Below are 20,395 nucleotides of genomic sequence, written 5' to 3'. Positions count from 1 at the left end.
TGGGGAGGTCACACTTGCATTAGAGCTCTAATGAGAAGCAACCACAGAGACTAATATTTGGAATAAAGTCTGACAGCCATGGTAACCGCAAATGTAAATTTTAATATGCAAGTTTGATCACCATTTTGGAAAGAAGTAGTCACTCCTATCAAGACTTCACCCCTCTACAACGCCAGATCAAACTTCTAAAATTAGCTCACGATGTTACTAGCTTTTCCTACAGACTCATGTCTGTTAGAAATTACCTCCTCTCAGAAGTACAGATATATCTTTCAATTACCAGCTATGAAACACAATTTTAGGAAGCAAATCCCAAGATTGTTCTCAAGTACAGATTCTCTACAAGCATGATTCATATTTTATTTCTAGATGCCTCATAAATTTGCCAGATAATCAGGGCAAAGTTATTAAACCTGCTTATTCTACTGACTCATTAGATATTTTCAATATCTACAATCTTTTAATTATGTATGTGTTATGCTTCTAAATACTACCTTTTTTGGAACTCAGAATAGGGTAAATAATACCAATGTATGGATTCAGTGTGACACTGAAGTAGGTGAATACAACTTGGAACTGGACATACATAGAATAACCTCAAATTTGTTCATATTTCTTAATACAAATCTATTTTAAAAACATGCAATACATCTGTCAATATGCTGCAAATATACCTGAAAGTATTGATCTACAGTCAAGTGGAATAATGGAAACAAATTAGTTGTACACAGCTTAACTGCTAAAACCAGCTATCAGCTGATAATAATGTAAAACCTACTGGCTTTTAATTAAGTAAATAAAAGCTTCTTATTTTTTACTATTCGTTTATTGCACTGATATTTCAGGCCACAGAATGTTCAATGTAAAATCTTCTTTAGCTTCTTCCTTCAAAGGAAAGGATTGTGTTAATTCATAAGAATTAATAAAACCTTTGTTAGGATTAAGTGTTCTCTTCCATTGAAGGTTTTAGTAGAGAATTATAGTAATAGCATAGAATGAATTTAAATGCTCAATACTTGTCCTCAATAGCTAATTTCATTTTGACTTGTTAAAGAACAGAGATAAATAATTAAAAGTTACAGACATTTTTTAAACTAAAATGACTGAGCAATAAACCTATTGTATCATACACTAGAAATACATTGATGGATAAAAAATTAATTTTGTACCTATGCATAAGTTAAACATACTGTAGAGAGACCCACATGAAGGACAGGAAACTTGCCATTGGACCAATTAGTAAAATCAATACATCCTTTATTTAAGGATTGATTTGGAGATCATTGACTACTACCAAAATAACAGTAGCTCCACTGTTGCTCTGCAATGGACCTAACCAAAACATGGAAAGGTGTACAATTAAGGGATAAAAGTTCAACTATGAGCTGGTTATCTTATTTGGACAAGACAAATGAGCTTCAAATACCAACAGATAAAGGAGAGAAATTTGATCAATAAATTTGATCAAACTTTAATTATGTTTGCAGCCAGGTAAAACTCAGAGGATTTTCAAACTAAGAGATGTGAAGTCCTACTTAGTATAGATTTTAGGACCACATAAACTTCCAGAGATTTTTAACATCTTTCTAAAATAAAGGAACCTACACTGCACAAATTTTCACTTTATACTTATTTGTCTTCTCAAACTAGAGTTCAGATCTTTATCCTGAGTAGTATCAGACATATGAGGAATTCCACTGGCTGTGCAAACAGAAGACCTTTTTGAAACAGGAGAAAGAGAGACACAGAGAAATTTCCAAGGAATGTAATACCAAAAAATGAAACCATAAAATGTATCCATAGGAGATAGAACATCTTGAACCATGAAAGTGATCCTCCAGTTCTCACATACTTGATTATTTAAGGTCAGATACTTGAGATCCTCCAGTTCTCACATACTTGGTTATTTAAGGTCAAATGTTGAAAGCTGAGCTTTCACCTCAAGAGATCAAGATTTGATCTTTTTTTTTTTAATATTAGTAGTCTGTGTGTCACAGAATTACATATTATGCAAAATGCGTAAGAAAAGGATGTTAAAATTTAATTCTTGAGACAAGTTATATGAAATTAAACAAGAAGCTGTACCCAAGAAAATACTCCTGCACTGAAGTTCTATGCTTAATTATTTTTGCAAGCTGATTTAATTTCTAATTAGTTTTAATTTATGATATACCATTTCAGGTTTGTAGTGATGGGTTTTCAGAACCAGAAATTGCTGCACAGAAATTAGATCCATTGTATTTATTCAAGTGGTGTTTCAGTAGTATTAATTTTACTTAAGGCTGTATTAAAATGATTTTTGTGTATGTGAAGATTCCAGTATTTGTGACACTATTGCACAAGGAAACTTGTTAAATTTATCTGTTTTCTTGTCCCTTTGCTAAATAATAGCTAAATAATAATGATTTAGAGTCATTATTGCTTTCTCAATATATTTTTTTACCCCAAAAGGTAGGAAACTGCTGTTTTACAGATTCCATACAGAAGAAATTTAGGTTACTCACTTGAAAATACGTGACAACAGAAAAGTCTAACACATCTCTGAAAAAGTAGAGGGCAAATATAAGTGACATTTAGAAATTGATTTTATGCCTTTTGACTTATAAGAAGATCTTTGACAAAATGCTTTGGATTAAAGCAGAAAAGTTAATTCCCACAGATACAAAGATCAATGTATAAACATTGCACTTATAAAAAAAATTCCTTATACTTACTTCTTCAGGTTACTTTCCTAGTTTCACACAGAACTGGGTATTACTCAAAACCATATTGTCATATCATTTTTCTTGGTGTCCTTCCACCATCTCATTAATTAACTATTTCACAGCTTGATACCTCTCAATTTTAACTTCCAAAAATTTGTTTTGTTGCACTCTTGCAAGAAACTTGGCTTCTTTTTCCCTATCTGCCCCACCTTTTCTCAAGTACTAGACTAAATATAAATGCTAAATAATGTGAGTACAAAATCTTCTACAAAGACCTTAGCAGGCCTGCTAAAGGGCTTATAAATATGCGCCTCAACTACATGCAAGCATGGATCATAAATGTTATAACCCTTTTTTGAAACTGAAGCATTGTACAAGGCTTTGTTTCATTACCAGAAGGGCAATTATCTGAGATGACAATTCCTGGTTTGGCTGCATTCCCTGTCTGCTGTAGCGGTAACTTCCTTGTGAGGATATATGGTCAAACAGGAGCAAAAGAAGACATGAAAATTATATGTATATATATATATATATCACTTGAGAAGTTGGTTGGTATGATTCCCATTTGCTTTCTGAAGATATTTATATATTTCCTGAAAATATTGTGAAAAAGCAGAGAAAAGTGTTCTCTGGCTAAACAAGTGTCTGGCCCAGAAAAGTCTAGCACTGAGTGTGAAATGCAGGCATGCACCATCTTATCCAAGGTAAATTCACTGTTTTGACAACTCTCTGAGGCTGATCTTGAAGGACAGGATGAAATAATTGTTAAAATACAGAAGAACCTAATGCCTGGCCCTCAGCTCCTAGTAGTGTTACCTGCCAGGTCAGATGTCAAGGGTCATTTTCAGACCACATAAAATACAATTAAAAAAATAAACATAGGAAATTAAATTACTGGACATAGAGTCTCATAAAAAGAGAGAGAAGCAAAATGTGTGAGATGTGTGACAAAGTTTAAAATATTTGAAGAACACTGTTTTGCTAGGAAGCAATGGCAAGGAGCACATAAACCCAGACATACTCACATTGCTGTCATATATTAAATCACAGAAATACTTTTTTTGTTTTTCATAAAATCATAGAATCATCTAGGTTGGAATAGACCTTGAAGGTCATTAAGTCTGACTTTTATCAATACTTTATAGCCACGTTTTCCCAAAGAACCAAAATAATCACCATAATCCAGCAAACCAGTAACAGCAATGGGAATAGAAGTCCTGTGGATTGGGTTTCACCAAGCTATAAATGGCAGAATGAAAGAACTGGCTCACACTTTGACTCATGCTCATGCTTTATCAAATCACACTGTGACTAAACCACAGCCAGTGTTTAAACTTTGGAAAGGAGCACAGGCCAATGCAGTTTTCTAGCACATCCGTTGCGTATTTCCCATCTTCATTTTAAAATCAGCTGCACAGAAACCTGCTAAATGCGACTGTAATACAACCAACACAGACTGATGGAAAAGGTCAGAGAGGCATTGGAGAAAATGAAATGCTTGTTCAAGTTTTTACAGTTACAAAGTATATAAGTGACTTTCAAAGGAAAGGATACCTCCCCATTATCTTGTGAATTAATCTGAATCTCAGCAAGTATCCAAAAGGCCTTTTTTATTGCATAATTGTATAAGTCAGGAAGAGAAGTGAATAATTTGTAGCAGCAAGAGATCAGCCATCTTGCTTGTTACCTAAAAGAGTTAATTTTAGAGCACGCCACAGCTACTTTGCTCTGACTGTATTTAGTGTGGGTTTGAGAATGTTTTAGAGGATTTACTGCTTTAGTACATGTTTGTCCCTTTTTAACAAGTGTAATATTATGGGGTTTAAAAAGAGATAATAATTCAGGAAAGATGAAACAAGTTCTCTTTCAAAGGCTTTAATAAGGAGCATGACATTTCTTTTTGAACAAAAGCAGTTTCTCATTTTCTTTCTCCTGTAAAGTATCTCACTTCCCCAATTTAGCTTGATTTGTATTGTTTCTAACTAACACTTTAATCCTCCTAAACAATTTTTGCTTGTTTCCACAGTCTGTTATCAATAGAAGTTTCAAAATTGTGAAAATAATATACTTTTTAGGCAGGTGAAAAGAAGACAAAAATTTTTAAGATATGTTTACTCTGCCATCAAAAAGAGAAATGCATCACTATATGTGAATAATACTAATCTCAGACCTATGACAGATACTGACTGTACCTTAGACGGCATGGACTTTATCCTAGGCCTGCTGCTCAGGATTGCAAAGGAGTTTATACAGCTCTCCCTGACACAAATTTCCATGGATTTTCTATGGCTGGGCTAGTAAAATTAAAACTTGTTTGGGAATGTCTCTGCAGGCTTCAGTTATCTACAGCTAAAGCTCAACCATATACTTTATAACTGCAAGCTAAGATTTTTCTACATAAAGTAGAAATTGGGATTTACAGAAATGACCAAGATTGCACTCCACATACCCTGAAATACACATAACAACCCCCAGTCTCCCTCTCCAATATTTATTTATTAAATAAACATCGGAATGGAAACTAAACAGCTGTTCTCTTAACTGGCTCTCAGAAGAAAATTGAATATATGATTATTTGAATAAAACTCTCCAAATTTCTCTGGCTTATCTCCAAGGATCATCTCAATATGAAGACCATCTCAATATGAAGTAACAGCCATAATGACTTTCAAGAATTTGTCTGTCCCTCAGATTTTGTCATAAATCTTCTAGAACTTCTGTAATCACCTGAAGGGTTGCATTCAGCTTGGCACCAATGAAACAGTTGTGTTTTTTGAGGCAAATCCTCTTTGCATGTCAAACCTTGGTTCATTTACTTTATTTTAAACCTATGAGTCACAAGGACATTTCTGATACCTAATAATCTCTTTTTCTGCATCACCATTCTCCTGGCTCCACTGGCATACAGCTGTCCTCATGCCTCCCATTCCTGTAGTGCACTGCTGCACTGTCCTTTAGGAATGATGGCTTGCTTCCCTCTTCTGTTCCCTTCACCAACTTGAAGTTGAAATACAATGCAAATGTAATATTCATAGTTTATATTTTACATGTATAATATATGTATCAGTACCGTAGCTAGGTAGGTAACAAATATAGCAACAAAGCAACTAAGGACGAGGATGCCTACAAGAAAACACTGAAAAAATATTTGTTTACTCGCCTTCAACCAACCAACCAAACATAATGAAACATTTGAAACTCAAAACTCATTTTCAGTAAAAAAAAGTACATTGGGGTGGATTTTGAAATATGTTGTCACTGTCCCTATCCTCTGAACTTTTATCAAAAGGTGAAACACTGTAAATAAAAATAAGCATTATACACAGATTCTCATCCAAACATTACCTTAAAAAATGTTCAAAAAATTTGGCTCTCCAGAGTTGCAGCAGCATTTCTGTAAGTTTTTGGGAGGCCTTCAGGAGGCTTGAAAATCCACTACAAATTGTAACTAGCTCTAGCATCACATTCCTCTTTTCAGTCTTTTTGTGTTTTATCTTTCATTCTTTTCAAAAGAAGGTTTTGGATTTTACTGTGACAGGAAATTCATAACGGTGTTTTCAAAAATTTTATTTCAATGACTCTTGAGAAGAGCAGTTTAGCCAAAGTATGAACCTCTCCATTCATCTATTTATATCTTCTAAAGCCAGAAGCCTACATTGCTGACTGTAAGCCAGTCTTTTGCCTCTAATATTTCCTAGGTATGTTTACAGCCAGATTAAAAACATCTGCTGGACCAGGCAGATTTATCCACAGTTCAGCCAAAGCTCTTAATCAGATTCAATTTCCTCTTGTCCTAGTCCCTTTTACTCTCTTGAAGCTTCAACAAATTATCTTTTCCAAACCTGAAAATAATATCTCATTCTCAGATTCAAAACCTTTAGATCCATTTCTGCAGCAAATATAAAAGCTCTCTGCACCTTCACAGGTCTCAGGTCCATAGATACTTTCTGTTTATTCCCTATGTAGCTCCAGTCTAAACCAGATGGAAAACTGCTTTCTGTTCTCCTTTGTTTTATGTCAGGGATTAGACAATAATGTCCCAGTCTTTTTGAATCTATTTCCTGTGGCTGGAATTTTTCATATCAAGTTATTTTCGCTACCTGACATTCTAAATCCTACCTAAAAATCCATTTCTTCTATGACCACTTCAGTTCCACAGTCACAAATGTAAGCTGACTGTGGTCAAGATTATTATTTTTTATTTAAACTTTCTCATTGCATTCTACTCTTCCACGCGTGTTTTCACCTAATTTTATTTCCCCACTAAAAGTAGCTTTCCCCAGTGTCAAAGCAAAAGATGTAGTTCATAGATTATTTCATTGGTAATGATACTAAACTGCATAAACAGAAAAAGAAAGCTTAAGTCTAGGTAAGGGAAGCCAATATTGCACTGTAGTAAAGCAAAAAAAAAATATAGAGAGTTTAATTTGAATTATTGTAACAATTTACATTCTTTTTCACAACTTTTAGCACTAAAATATAGTTGAGTATGTAAGAAACTGTCTTTTTTAAAGTTTTGTTTCAGATGGACTTTGACGAAGAACTCTGACAAATCTTGTTTAGACAGTGACTCCCACAGCTCAAAGCCAATATCTTACCTTTACGTACTTCAAAAATAGCTTGGAAACATAACTAGAGTGAAGTTAAAAGGCTTAGCAAGCAAAAAGCAGACTAAAAAAGAAAAATAGTCAGACTTATTTAAGGATATTTTTAGTTATGCTGATAATTTTGGTTGTGTGACTCATACCCCAGGAAACCATTGAGATGATATTAGTCAAAGACAGGTACCTTCTGATTCAAGAAACCAGGCACAACACATCTATTCACTAAAAATCATGAACTGGATGTACACACATGTGAAGTCTACAATACCAGATTCATATAAACTCTAGATCCTTAAAAGAAGGAGGCAAGCCCCAACCCCTCATCCTACTGCTGTTTTACTTGTGCCCAGGCTACTCCAAAGCTCCACAGAGGTGACATTTATCAGCAGCCCTGCTCACAGACCCACTGGCCCCACCAGCACTCACCACTGGACGGTGCACATCCCAAAATGCTCTCTCCTGACTGTCAAGAATCTTCCTCTCTATCTTGTCTCTCTTCTTGTCAACTCTGCCAATGTCATAGGATATTTAAAAGAAACAGTGTTGAGGTCATAAATTTTAAACATAAAATGTGTCCAACCAGTTTCCCCCACTTCAAAAATCATGCTGATTCCCAAAGGAACTTACTTTGCTTGTGCTTCAGCTTGCATAAAAATAAATTCCCATTTCCGAGCAAAAGCTCGCTGTAGCCTGGCCAAACTCTCCTGAAAATACATCACAATTTTAGTGGGTTAGGTTGCAAGTTATTTACTCTTTAATAGGTTCTGGCTTTATCTTTCCCTCCTCTCCTCACCTCCTCCTCACCAAGATGTAATATAAATCATGATATTTGTGTCAGTGTGAATGGACCTTAGTTATCTGATACAAAGTTTTTTCTTGACAGCAAATGAGATGGAATATTTTTCAATGCCTCAACTATTCTAGTTTTAAAACTCTAATAGAAAGAATAGATGCACCCTTCAGCTGAACATGGGATTTCTGAAACATTTTTATATACTGCATGTTATCTCAGCAATTTTGAAATAGTCAAAGAAACATCCTTGTTTTGAAAGTATGTAATAATGAAAGATAACAGCAGCTATCTCCATACCGGATGATCCACATGACAATTCCTCATCAGTAATCTATGCAAATGGTTTCCACTGTACAGTGTTGGCTGCCATTTTTGCTTGTATAGCCAAACTTCCACAGCTATCTTCATTTTTAAAAATACTGTATAGTTCTTCAGTATTGTACAGGAAATGTCTCTATCCTACAGTCTACTACTAATAACAGGAAGAAAATTTATAAAATCATTGCAAAATTATTTCTTCCATAGATGATGGACATTTTCACTGTCTCCAACAGGGCTTTCTAAATCTCCTCCCAGCTTTAACAGCAGCAGTATGCAGTCTTCTTAACAAAAGTGTTGTTTTTAGTATATTTCTATGCATTGCAAACGTATCTCTGTGCCATACTCAATGAAAATGAAGAAAGAGAAGAGCTACAGAAAGAGAAGAGCAGCCTTTCTAGATATCTTGTCAATACCAGAAAAGGCTCTCATGGATTGTACATTGAAGGGGAGTTTTCTAAGGCATGTGAGTATAAAATTATGCATGCCCCATAGTGCAGTACACTGAAAAACAAGCTTGTGCCAAAAGAAGCAATACAGTGTGTCAGCATGGTGCTGTGGCTGGAGTACCTGGTGTGTTGAGAGGCCTGGCTGACTATCCTGCTATCAGGTCACAGCAGCACAGCTGGACAGCTTTCAGCACCAAGACAGGGTTGTTTGTGAATTTTGTGTTGACAGGTTCATGAAAAATTCAGGAACTTTTTGGGGATAGAGTTGGAATTCAAGACATCTCTCTTCTTATCGAATGCCATCCTCATCAGTTAATCCAACTCCCTCTTTTTCAAGCTCTTCCTGGCCCAATTATCTTACCTTGCTCAAGGCACAGCACAGCTGTCAGGGAGTAGGAATGCCTCTAGTCTGACCCTCTTTGCCTCTCATCTAGCTGATGGGAAAAGGCTCAAGTGTCAGCATCACTTATAAAGAATAAGTTTTACATTCCTACATCTATCAAGAGCTTTTGGAAATTTTGTCAGGCAACCTTTGTTCAAACCTTAAATGATGTAGAGAGAAACCACTTCCAAACGCTCATAGTGTAGCTGGGATTTGTGAAGTTATTTGTGATCCTGGCATGGGGATCTGAGCAGAGTAAGATTAGAGATGGACTGTAATCTCAACATTTGTCCACTTAGCCTTCATTATCATCTCTCAAATGCCATTTAAGACTACTGAGCAGTGTTAGACCCACAAGCTGGAAGAACTGGATAACTAATAGATTTTCACACAAAATGCCTATAGTTGTCATGATTCACATTATTTCACAGGTTCATCAGGTCCAGCACAGAAATTTACTTTTTGCCAGGTACTTACAGCTTCATAGTCTGCTAGTTCTAGCCTTGCTTTGTTTTGCATTGTCCGCTTGCAGAGGTAAACAGCTGGAACAAAATAAAATAAACATAATTTGCTACTATCTCACAAACATGGCAAATTAGAAATAAAAGCTTCATGTCTGGTTTAAAGCTAGCTTTTTTTGGTTTGATTTCTCCCTTTGTTCCTGAAAGCTTTAAATATGGGATCAAGGCTACCAGGATTGTAACTGAAATAATGGATCAGATACATAGGTTCATTAAATAATAATAAAATCCTCTTTATGCAACAGACATCATGTGCAAAATTTATGAGGTACTTGAGGTCAGGGTTTTTTAATGGCCAGGGAACTAGCACATTAAAGAAAAATGGCAAAGACATTTTTCAAACTGTCTTTGTATAAATCATAATGCATAAGTTTTAGAAGGAGCTGTTGCTGTATTAGCTAAACAGGATTGTAAGAACATGAATGCATGATTTTATTTATTTTGACTCTATATTTAGAAAACACAAACTTTCAACCTAAGAAGATTTTAGCTAAAAAATAATTCTAGATAAAATTCATGTCTCATACAGATCAGTCTGTTATAACTGATACTTAAACTAGAAAATTATGTCAGACCAAAAAATGAAAAAAAGGAAGTGTCATCTGTTACACATGAGAAAAAATATTCTTTCATTTATTTTCTAAATCAAAAAATCCTTCAGAAGATCTGTTCTTCCTCCACCTCATTCAGACAGAGCAGAATCTTTGGTAATAAAATGCTGAAGTGTATTTTCAACAGACTTTATTTAGCAGCAAATACTTTCCAAACAACTCAAAATATTTTACAGATTCCCCCACCAGTGAGACAATGAGTGCAGCACAATTCCTAATTGTGCAATATTTACCGACTTCATTACTTCAGAGCACTGCTCATGTGAGATGGATTAATCTTTTGATCAGAGTAGGTAATAAAACGTTAACTTATCTATCATCTCTACAGTCAGCAAAAAGAGTCATAGTCATTGGCTGTGCTTAGGGATGTTTCTGCTCCCTGACTTCCAGCTGGTCTACTACAGGAGCAAAGCCCCTCTGGGAAATAACTTCACATAGGAACTTAATTCTTTCTAACTAGGAAGAGGGGGGTGCTCATTTTAGATATAGGTTTGAATATTAAGTTAGTCAACTCAAATATAATTTAAGAGTCCATGGAAATATTTATTCCTGACAAGACACCTGCAAATGCCTGCAAAACCACTCCAGTGAATGATCTTTTAGTTTAACTGATTACAAGCACTTCTACCTGCAATTAAAGGTGTTATTTTATATAAAAGGAGTTATATTTTAATGCATTTTTTTCTCTTTTTTTCCCCTCCTCTTTTCATGTGTGTTATTTGGTCTACTTTCTTTCATAATATTTCACTTTCCACCCTCATAAGAAGCCATGGTCTCTTTATTCCCTGCCTCCTCACATACCCTCTGGTTCCAAGACAGTTTCTGTGTCTACAAAATCTATAAAGACAGATATATATCCATGTCACACACAGCAGACAGTTTGTATAGCCTTCATGCATTGTAATATTATTATACACTTACACTAATGCATTGGCATGCATGCTGAAACATCACAAAAAGATGAGGGGATGAACTTTGGACCTTTTGTACCTAGGTGGCATTCACAATCAGTACACTGGAAATAGATTCTTGAGGACAGAGATGGTCTTTGTCATTTAGCTTCTTTTACAGTGAAGCATTTTCCTCTTTTCCTTCAAAATTCATTATTTCATTGAAGAAGAAAAAAGAAATTCCTAAGCCCCTTGTAAATATTAGCAATAGAATACATATTTTGTATAAGTGTGTAGACAGTTCTGAGAATTACGGGGGTCAAAATTTTTCTACCAATTTATTACCAACTGAATAGAAAGAAAAAAGGTCCCTGTTCCTGCACTTGGTCAGACTTTTAAACCACATTCTTATAGTCCCAGTACAGGCACTTTTAGTTAGTTTGGCTCTTCCTTGAGTTCCATTGTGTGCAAATTTTAGGATTATATTTCTTGCTACATCCTACAAAAATTCTTGTTCCAGAGGTAGCTGGCTGTTCATCTTTTTGTCAAGACAGGTTTCATCAAAAAAGTATCTTCAGGTAACAGAGATTTCAACACCGGCAAAACAACCAGCAGGTCACCAGGAGACAAATTAGCTTGACACATTATTAATTTAATACTGTGTCTTCAGTGTGTAACTCAGTTATTTTCCCTGCAGGGTTCTTTTAATAGTCCTCTTTGCTCCAAATCCATAGTAAAGAGTCCATATAAAGATGTTTGGTTTTCATTATGAACATAACTTGGACAGGACTCAAAAAATCATATTCATCCCTCAGATCCATTTTTTTAACTGCAATATCCAGATCCCTTCCTCTTCAGAAGAGCCTAATGGCTAAAACACCTGTGGCTTCGATTCCTTATGCCAGAAATGTTTCTATGTGCCACTCTGAATAGGGTAGAATATGCCCAAGGAAAAATTACTGTTGTGGGAAGTACAGCATATCCACTAGTGTAGGAGAAAAAAAGTGCTGGAGGACATTCCTACTCTGACTCAATTTATTGCCATTGCTATGTGCTAACAATTACATCCTCATAAAAGTTCATGTTTGAGCCTCTATTTAACAGCTAACTGTACTGCCACAAAAAGTTGGCAGCCGCTCAAGAATTTGTCTTCACCAGTTTACACTATCATATATTTGACTTATCTGTAAAAAATTCAATAGCATATTGGAAAGCAAGAACGTGAAAATCACCCTCATTTTCAGCCATATTATTTGAAGACATAGATTAGTGAGGTTTTGTTCTTCTGACTTTAGGATGATGAGATTTGAAAGGTGGATGCTCCCACCTTTCACAGGCTCTGCTCCTTTTCTGCACCAAATCACACATGAAGTAACTGTACTTGTCCAGTAGCTGGACTTTGAGGATGTCAATCAATTTCCCTCTCAAAGCAGAGTCAGGATCTCCCAGAATTTCATGAATTACAGGGCCTGCTTTTCCAATCCCATATGTTGACAGTGCTTTTACCGTTTCACAAGTGCAGCTTGCAGGAAGGATCTCCAACTAAAGCTCTCTATTTCTGTATATAGTTCTCTATATATCTATTCCACAAAGGTTCTGGTCAGGGCCTTAATTCCATTGAGGAGCCCATCTAGGGGTTCCACTGAGGCCTGTACCCAGGAACTGAGCTGAAGCCTAGCTACTACCCCTGGAACAGGCTTGAGTTGTGTTGTAAATAGATCTCTAACCAGCCCTGTAGCCTATGCATGCTGCTACCTTGCTCCTGCCTGCACTCTTGCCAACCTCAGTTCCTGTTTACCCTTGCTTGCCACTCCCGACAAGGGTGATGAAAAATGCTCACCATGGGGATGACTGATATGCAAGGAACAGGGTCTGATTAATAACCTCAATTTGCTAAATATGGACTGCCTTACACACTTATTTTTAGAGCCAGTGTATTCGGATGGATTTTGCAATCAACATAATTGCCTCTACTAAAGTGAATTATATATTAGATGCTATAGCTTGTGCTTTAGAAGTGACTGATTACCATAAGAGAGCAGATTCGCCAATAATTTTAAAGGCCATATTAATTTGTAACATTTCATAATGAAAGATGGTCAGTGATGTTTATAAATGGGTATTTGAACAACAAACAAGTATTGAAACACATTTCTGTAGCTGTGCAGTAATTAGTCTACTAGCACTTGAAAATTCTGTTCAGGCATTCACAAAATATGGGCAATCTGAGAGTTTCAAGTGAAACTACAAAGCCAGAGTCACATAGAGAGGATGCCTGTACTTTCCCTCTTGAAAGATTTTAAACTGTCACATCCAAAAAAACTATTTTCATGGTTTGCTACATGTTTCCTATTCTTGACTGTTCACTTGCATTTGAAAGCTCCTAAGAAACCTCTATAGATTTTTTTTTTTTTACATAAGATCATAGAGATTATGACACATTTCATCCTAGACTCAAGAAACTAGGCTGAGTACACATTATATTATACACACTTATTAAAAAAAAAATAAACTCAGAAAAACCAAACCCAGAACTTTCACCCAAAACCCACACTGGGGAGTTTTATCTTATTGCTCAACAGGGGCTAAATCTTCTCTTTTGCCACAGTGGAGCAAAGGCCACAGCTAAATTCAATGGAAGTTTAACTGAGCCTCTGAGGACCACATATTATGGCACCTACACCCCCACCACGATGTATACAAACTTCTTCCATAACTGTGCCAGAGCCAGCGGGGTCACAGATCGATTCATCCCAAATGGTGAGCATGCTTCCAGTGAACATTCATTACCTCCACTGAGGCCAGGTTAAATTTATGTACTCCCTAAGCCAAAATCCTGTTTTCAGAGTCACCGTATGTAAGCCTAGTCTGTATCTAAAGAGCAAAGAAAACAGCAAATACTGCAAGGTCTAAGGGTTTCAAAGTGCCCTGCAGGCAGATAGTATATGCAAGTGCCTGCTTCAGATGGAGAATTACAGGACAATCAGCACAAAATGTGACTGCAGGATGTAAAGCATGAAATCAACTGTTTTGTTTAAACATTGGGATTTCTAGGGCTATTTCATACCATCTTTAGATCACCTCTGCTCTTAGTCAATAGAAAAAAAAATTGCCCTTAGCAACAGCTATTGAGTTTAATTTAGTTTTAAAAATGGGTCATCACAGAGCCCTGTGTATCTACAAAAGAATTACAATTTTAAGTAAATGCTAATAAAATTAAATTAGAAGGAAGACCATGATCAGGTTTATGTACATTAAACTGCCAAATTGTCAAAAGCTTAACTTATGAAGCACTTCTCCCCATCTCCAGTCTTTACTTCTTGATCCTATTCTTTCCTATAATACTTCAGGAAAGCAATTTAATTCTAGATTTACACAAGCAGAGGACTTTCTTACATAAACAAAGAACAAGAACTACCAAAGAGATCAAGAATTAGAAAAAGGCAAATTCATCTTCAACATACAGAAGTACCCAGATGATGGTGGCCTTGGAAAATGCTACAGGGTGACAAAAAACGGGTATGGGAGAAAGGTCACCCAAGATCAGACAAAGAATATCCAATCGTCAAGTACAATTTAAAACTACATCCATTGAATCATTTCATGCTTCTTCATATTATCATAATGCTCTCAACTGGCCATTATGGTTATATTTTCAGAGATTCAGAAAGTCTACAGTTCCAGGGACAATGGGGCAGGAAAAAGCATGCAAAGGAGAGCATGCCAGAGTGCCAGCACTGCTGCCTCCACACCCTTCTAATCTGGACCACCCATAGTAATGGGGACCTCAGCCTCAGCACTAAGATTCCATTAGGGTTAGCATTCAAACAGACACAGAGCCCAGAGGGACCCCAGTGCTGGAGAAGACATGCCATAGTGATCACAGCAGTGCACCAATGTTGGCTCCTCCACACCTTTCTAATCTGGATCCCTCATGGTGATGGGATGAGGGAAGTCACATGAGGAGGGGCTGAGGTCCCTTGGCTTTTCAGCCTAGAAAAGAGAACACTTAGGGGAGATCTCATGGCAGTCTGCAGCTTAATTTTCAGGTGAAGAGGAGGGGCAGGCACTGGTCTCCTCTCTGTAGTGACCAGTGACAAAGCTGGAAGCTGTGTCCAGGGAAGTTCAGGCTGGATATATAGAAAAGGTTCATCACTCAGAGGGTGGTTGGGCACTGGAACAGGCTCCCCAGGGAAGTGGTCGCAGCACTTGCCTGACAGAGTTCAAGCACTGTTTGAACAATACTCTCAGGCAATGGTGTGATTCTTGGGGTGTCCTGTGCAGGGCCAGGAGCTGGACTTCAACGATCCCTGTGATTCCCTTCCAAAGCATGATAGCCTATGAAACCTAATTAGCTTACTCAACAGCAACTTGAAAGCAAGATGCATATTATCAATGCTTTTAAAACAGTACTGCAGAAACATGTACTTGCACCAGTTTTTATGGAAAGAATAATTCAGGTAGGCACAAAACTCTGAAGTGGTGAGATGACTGGAAAGCATTATCAGGAAATGCCTTCTGGTTTCAGAGACCTCATTACAGTGATTTGTCAATGTCAGAATCAGCAAGGATCAGAACAAAATTCAGGCCATGCTTGTTGAAGTGAGACTTTAATTTCATCATTTATATGACAGAGATAGCTTCTAATGAGTGGATAATGTATCTATGCAGAGAAATATAATGGTATATGAATTCAAAGTGAGAAAAATATAGTAGCTCACCTCTTCCACCTATCTGCTAATAAATGTTTTTCCTAAAGCTCATTTGATTTGGTTCTACGCAGATCAAATTTTATGCATAGCAAGCACTGACACCAATCACATTTTTCTTGAAAAGCTGTTATTCTTGTTAGTCTGTAGTGACACTTAGTCCTGTCACCAAGATCTTAGTCAATATATTCTGTATATGTATCTTCCTAAAGGCAACTCACTCACTTAAGGAGTCACAACCCAGTCTTAGAAACAGTTTAGTAAATTACTTGAGCTCTGGTAGGAAAAGTCTGTTTCTTACTACACCTAGAAATCCAGAAAATTTTGAGAGATGGGTCCTTAACAGAGGGATCTATATTAAAGAATTTAAAGAATTGATTGCAGGAGTTGTTGCTGACATATTCTGACATTAGCTGTAGAAAAAAGTGGGAACTGAGAATCAAGGTTTGAGATTATAGAATGGCAGAGCTCTACAGAAACTATTCATACATCCTTTGTAAATTCTCATGGCATGAATTTTAACAAATATTTTTATATATTTATATATATATATGACAATTTGTATCAAAAGTGCTTCTCTGCTACCAGTTTTGCCCCAAGCTATTGACTCATAGTTATGGGTTGATTTCCAGAGATGCTGACAACATGCAGTGCTCCAGCAGAGTTCAGGTAAGCAATAGGGATCAGTATTTCTCAAATATAAATTGCTTACTAACATGCTGTTGCCAAGGAAATCCTTCCTGTGCATTTCAGCAAAGAAAATATATCATACATTCTCCACACAATTCTTCTTCCAAACAGTCACTCTAAGGTAAAGGGTACAGAAAGACAAATGGGAGAGAAAATTCCTGGACTACTCAAATGTTCATAGAGGAATTTGAAGCTAAGCATGTAAAATAAGTAGGCAAGAGACTCTAAAGAGAAAATTATATGAAAATTTTCAACATGTGAAAAACATGATACATGATTGCAGTTACTTTTTGTGTAGTCTGTACTTTTTAGCATTAATGTGGGTTTGGGATAGAAGAGAGAAATGAGCCAGGTGAAATGGCTCATGTTCAGAACAGAGCAGCAGACACAAAACATGGAGAGGCCTCTGTCAGTTTACTTTTAAGTGATAAGAAAATATCATTAGGAAGGAAGTGTTGTTCAGACTGACTTGTGAGCTGATTATCAAGTAAATTTAATAAGGCAAGTCTTGTACTCTCTTAAAAATGCTGGAGAAAACAATGAAACAGCTTCAACACAGCAAAAGTAAATGGCTTCCTCATTTTACTGTAACACAGGATAGATAACGAAGTGATGACTATCTACAGAGCTGCAGCATTTATCCAGAGAAGTATCTCACACTTTTAAAGGGAGCAATTAATTAAAACTTACCCCAACCCCCATGATTGCTCTAATTTCCAAGGTGATTTCTTTTGTAATACATGACTTTACCTGGAAGGCTACTGAAAATATGTTACATTTTCAAAACTTGTTATTCACAGCAACAAAATTTAAGAATTTGCTTTTAATATAGAGAAAAACAGTCTCACTTAGCATCATTTAAAGATCACATGGTCAAGTGCTCTTAAACTCATGTTGCATTATCAGTTATTTACTGTGTTCTCTAGAACTTACGAACATTCAGCAGACCTCCTTTATTTTTAACTCATTTGATGTTCAAACAACTCATTTGTTGCTCAAACAACATCCTGTTGCAACTATATAGAAGCAGTTGACTTTTTGTCTTCTAGTATGTCCAAACCTCCTTAATACTATAAGTGACTGTGGCACTTTCTAAATTTTATTCTGTCTCATTTGAGCCGATTTCAATTTTTAATATGCATTTAATGCATATTTATTTTTTTTATATGCATTTAACTGAAGGAAAAAAGTCTGATATGTCAAAGATAATTTTGAGTCTAACTATCAGCAAAAGTTCACTAGGGAAAATGAGTAGAAGTTACTAATTCTTCTTATATTATGTCTGAAATTCTTACAAGCCTCTTACATTTTCAGAAATATGTTAAATTAAGCCTAAAGAATAGAAAAAAAGGGCAAATAATTGCTATTTTGCTGTGAATGAAATTTTTCCCGAATATTTCATATTTTCTACTTATTCAAAAAAGAGGACAGTAATGAACTAAATGCCTCAAATTTGCAACAGCTGTGAGTCACTAAACCTCCAAGAGAACCTGACGGGTTCCATTAGAACTGAGACCACATGCACATGGAATAACAATTTAATATATGGCATTATATTTCCACTTTCTGGGATGCAATTGTCTTAACTAGCCTCCCTATTTAACTACTTCTTAATGACATGACCTGTTTATTTTATGCCAGGAAAAAAAGAATCCATCAGTTACAAAATTATTTCTGTAAGAAAAGAGAAGATAATTACAAGCAGGTCACATGCTCAGCCACTAGCTGTGTTCATTACAAGAGCCAGTTTTTCTGAATTGAGATCCAATTCTATTTGCCACAAAACCTAATCATTATTCAGGAACATGACTTAATTCACAGGAAAAAGCAAAGTTATCTGAACTACACTAGTAGTAATAATAGTAGTTGTTATAATTACCATTTATTTTCACCAACAAAATTACTCTAAAACCAATGGGATTCTACAAAGAACAACATGTCCCACCTGGGTGGACTCCAAGACATATGGCATTAAAATGGGTCTTCAACAGATGGGACTTAAGGACCTGCCTTTGTAAAAAATTATTTGCAATTTGAGGAATCTCTCTTGACAAAACTTAAAGCATGATTTTCAGGAAAAAGGAGGGAGCTTTTCAGCACTTTATGAAAATTGGCAGTTTCTCAGTAACCTCAGAATGATCATAGTCAATATTTTTGAGATTACAATCAAAAGGTTATTTTCCATTTTGACATAACTTAATGCAAGCCCTCTTCTTGCCACTACAACATAGCAGTGCACTACAGCTTTATTATAGGAACGTGTCCGTGGTTTTCTGACATATTGGAAGATTCTATTTGTATGTCTTTTTCAGTTGTTCTTTCTACAGAAAAATATTTTTTCAAGGCAAATAATTGCTATTATAAGCTGATATAGATCAAATTATATTTTAGAGAAGATATTAACATGTCATACAAATACGTAAGGATTATTTGTTTCTTAGTTCTGGTAATAAACTAACACACAGTATCTCAATCTCATTTAATTTTTTATTTAAGATAAATTATTTTCCTGGCAGTGTGCTAGATTCTGGACAGTAGCCCAGTTATGGATGAGTAAAGATGAATTGTTTGGATTAATTTTTAAATTAAAATAAAATTCTAGAGTATTTCCAATGGCTTGTTAAATTAGATTAATGGCAAAGAAAGTTATTTGCCCTGTTAGTAACTTTGATCAAGGAAGATTACAGAGAGAGTTTGCTTTCTGCTGGTCTTGAGATATTTCTAATGCCTGCTAGAGTCAATAATTTTAGAGGGCACAGTTTTAAGCTTGTTCAGGACAAGTCCAATAAATTGGTAGTACTACACAGCACATCATAATGCATGATAAGTACGAAATTCATTTGCATATCTGCAATAACATAAATTCTATGTACTATATTTTCCAGGAAGTAACAATTCCTGTGAAAATCTGCAGAACATGCAAATCTATTTTAGATTTATTTAGGTTCTTTAAATATTTTGATTAAATATTTTGATTTTCCTGTATTCCTCTGATCACCATTGTTTACAAGGGAATGCTAATTTCTGGGACTTGGATGATGCTGACCTCATAAGAACAGTATTGAAAAGGTGCCTTAAAAGTTTATTTTCCTGCAAATGCTCCAGCATTATCCAGTTTTGGTGACACACAAAACCTTTGGCAGCTCCAGTGCAATGCTCTGGCCCTGTTGCACGGGGAAGCTGCGGGTCTGTTTCATACAGGATTGCACTTCTGGCTCATGACAGGGAAGGAGCAATGAGACAGCAGGATTAGAGGGTTTGCTTCCCCTTCCTTTTCCCCTCTGCAACCAAAGAGCCTACCTCAACAACTGGGACATATTTAAATCTCAAAAGATCTCAAATGAGTACATTCACCGTTCAACAAAAGCTCCTCCCTGTATTATGAAGGCACTGATTCCAAGTTTAATTCTGTATTCCTGGCATGCAAACCTGGACGTATTATACAAGATTTTTATTTAATGACTAAGGTTTATAATTCATCGACCAATCCACTGACCAGTTGTGACAGGAAAGTTAGTATGTCCTACTTTAGACTAAAGGATATTAATATAAACTTTCTCAGCCTGATCTTAAATTCAGACATGTTAAGCATGTAATTATTTATTAAAACCACCTCAGTAACATGATACACATTACAGCTTAACAACTCACTGTCTTCTAAACCATAGCTAATTACTTGCTGATCTTTAACATATTAGGGAACTTAAATGAAGTAATGAAGTA

At 35.9% G+C, this 20,395-nt stretch overlaps 1 protein-coding gene across 12 annotated transcripts in view; it reads right to left on the bottom strand.

Moving 5' to 3' along the window:
- Positions 1-20,395, bottom strand: part of RGS7 (regulator of G protein signaling 7) — a 255,301-nt gene that overhangs the window by 49,711 nt on the left and 185,195 nt on the right. For all 12 annotated transcript variants that reach the window (XR_012055108.1, XM_072927072.1, XM_002196167.7 and 9 more), the window contains exons 7-9: positions 9,729-9,793; positions 7,937-8,013; positions 7,736-7,817 (exon numbers count right to left, since the gene is read on the bottom strand). Coding sequence is in view for 11 of the 12 variants with exons in the window: in XM_072927072.1 (XP_072783173.1) it covers positions 7,736-7,817; positions 7,937-8,013; positions 9,729-9,793 (224 nt within the window). In the remaining variant the exon portion in view is untranslated. The remainder of the gene's footprint in view (positions 1-7,735; positions 7,818-7,936; positions 8,014-9,728; positions 9,794-20,395) is intronic.

This window comes from Taeniopygia guttata, chromosome 3 (assembly GCF_048771995.1).
Source record: "Taeniopygia guttata chromosome 3, bTaeGut7.mat, whole genome shotgun sequence".
Taxonomy (NCBI): Eukaryota; Metazoa; Chordata; class Aves; order Passeriformes; family Estrildidae; genus Taeniopygia; species Taeniopygia guttata.
The sequence above is the reverse complement of the archived record's forward strand: the minus strand, read 5'-3'. Positions and strand labels throughout refer to the sequence as shown.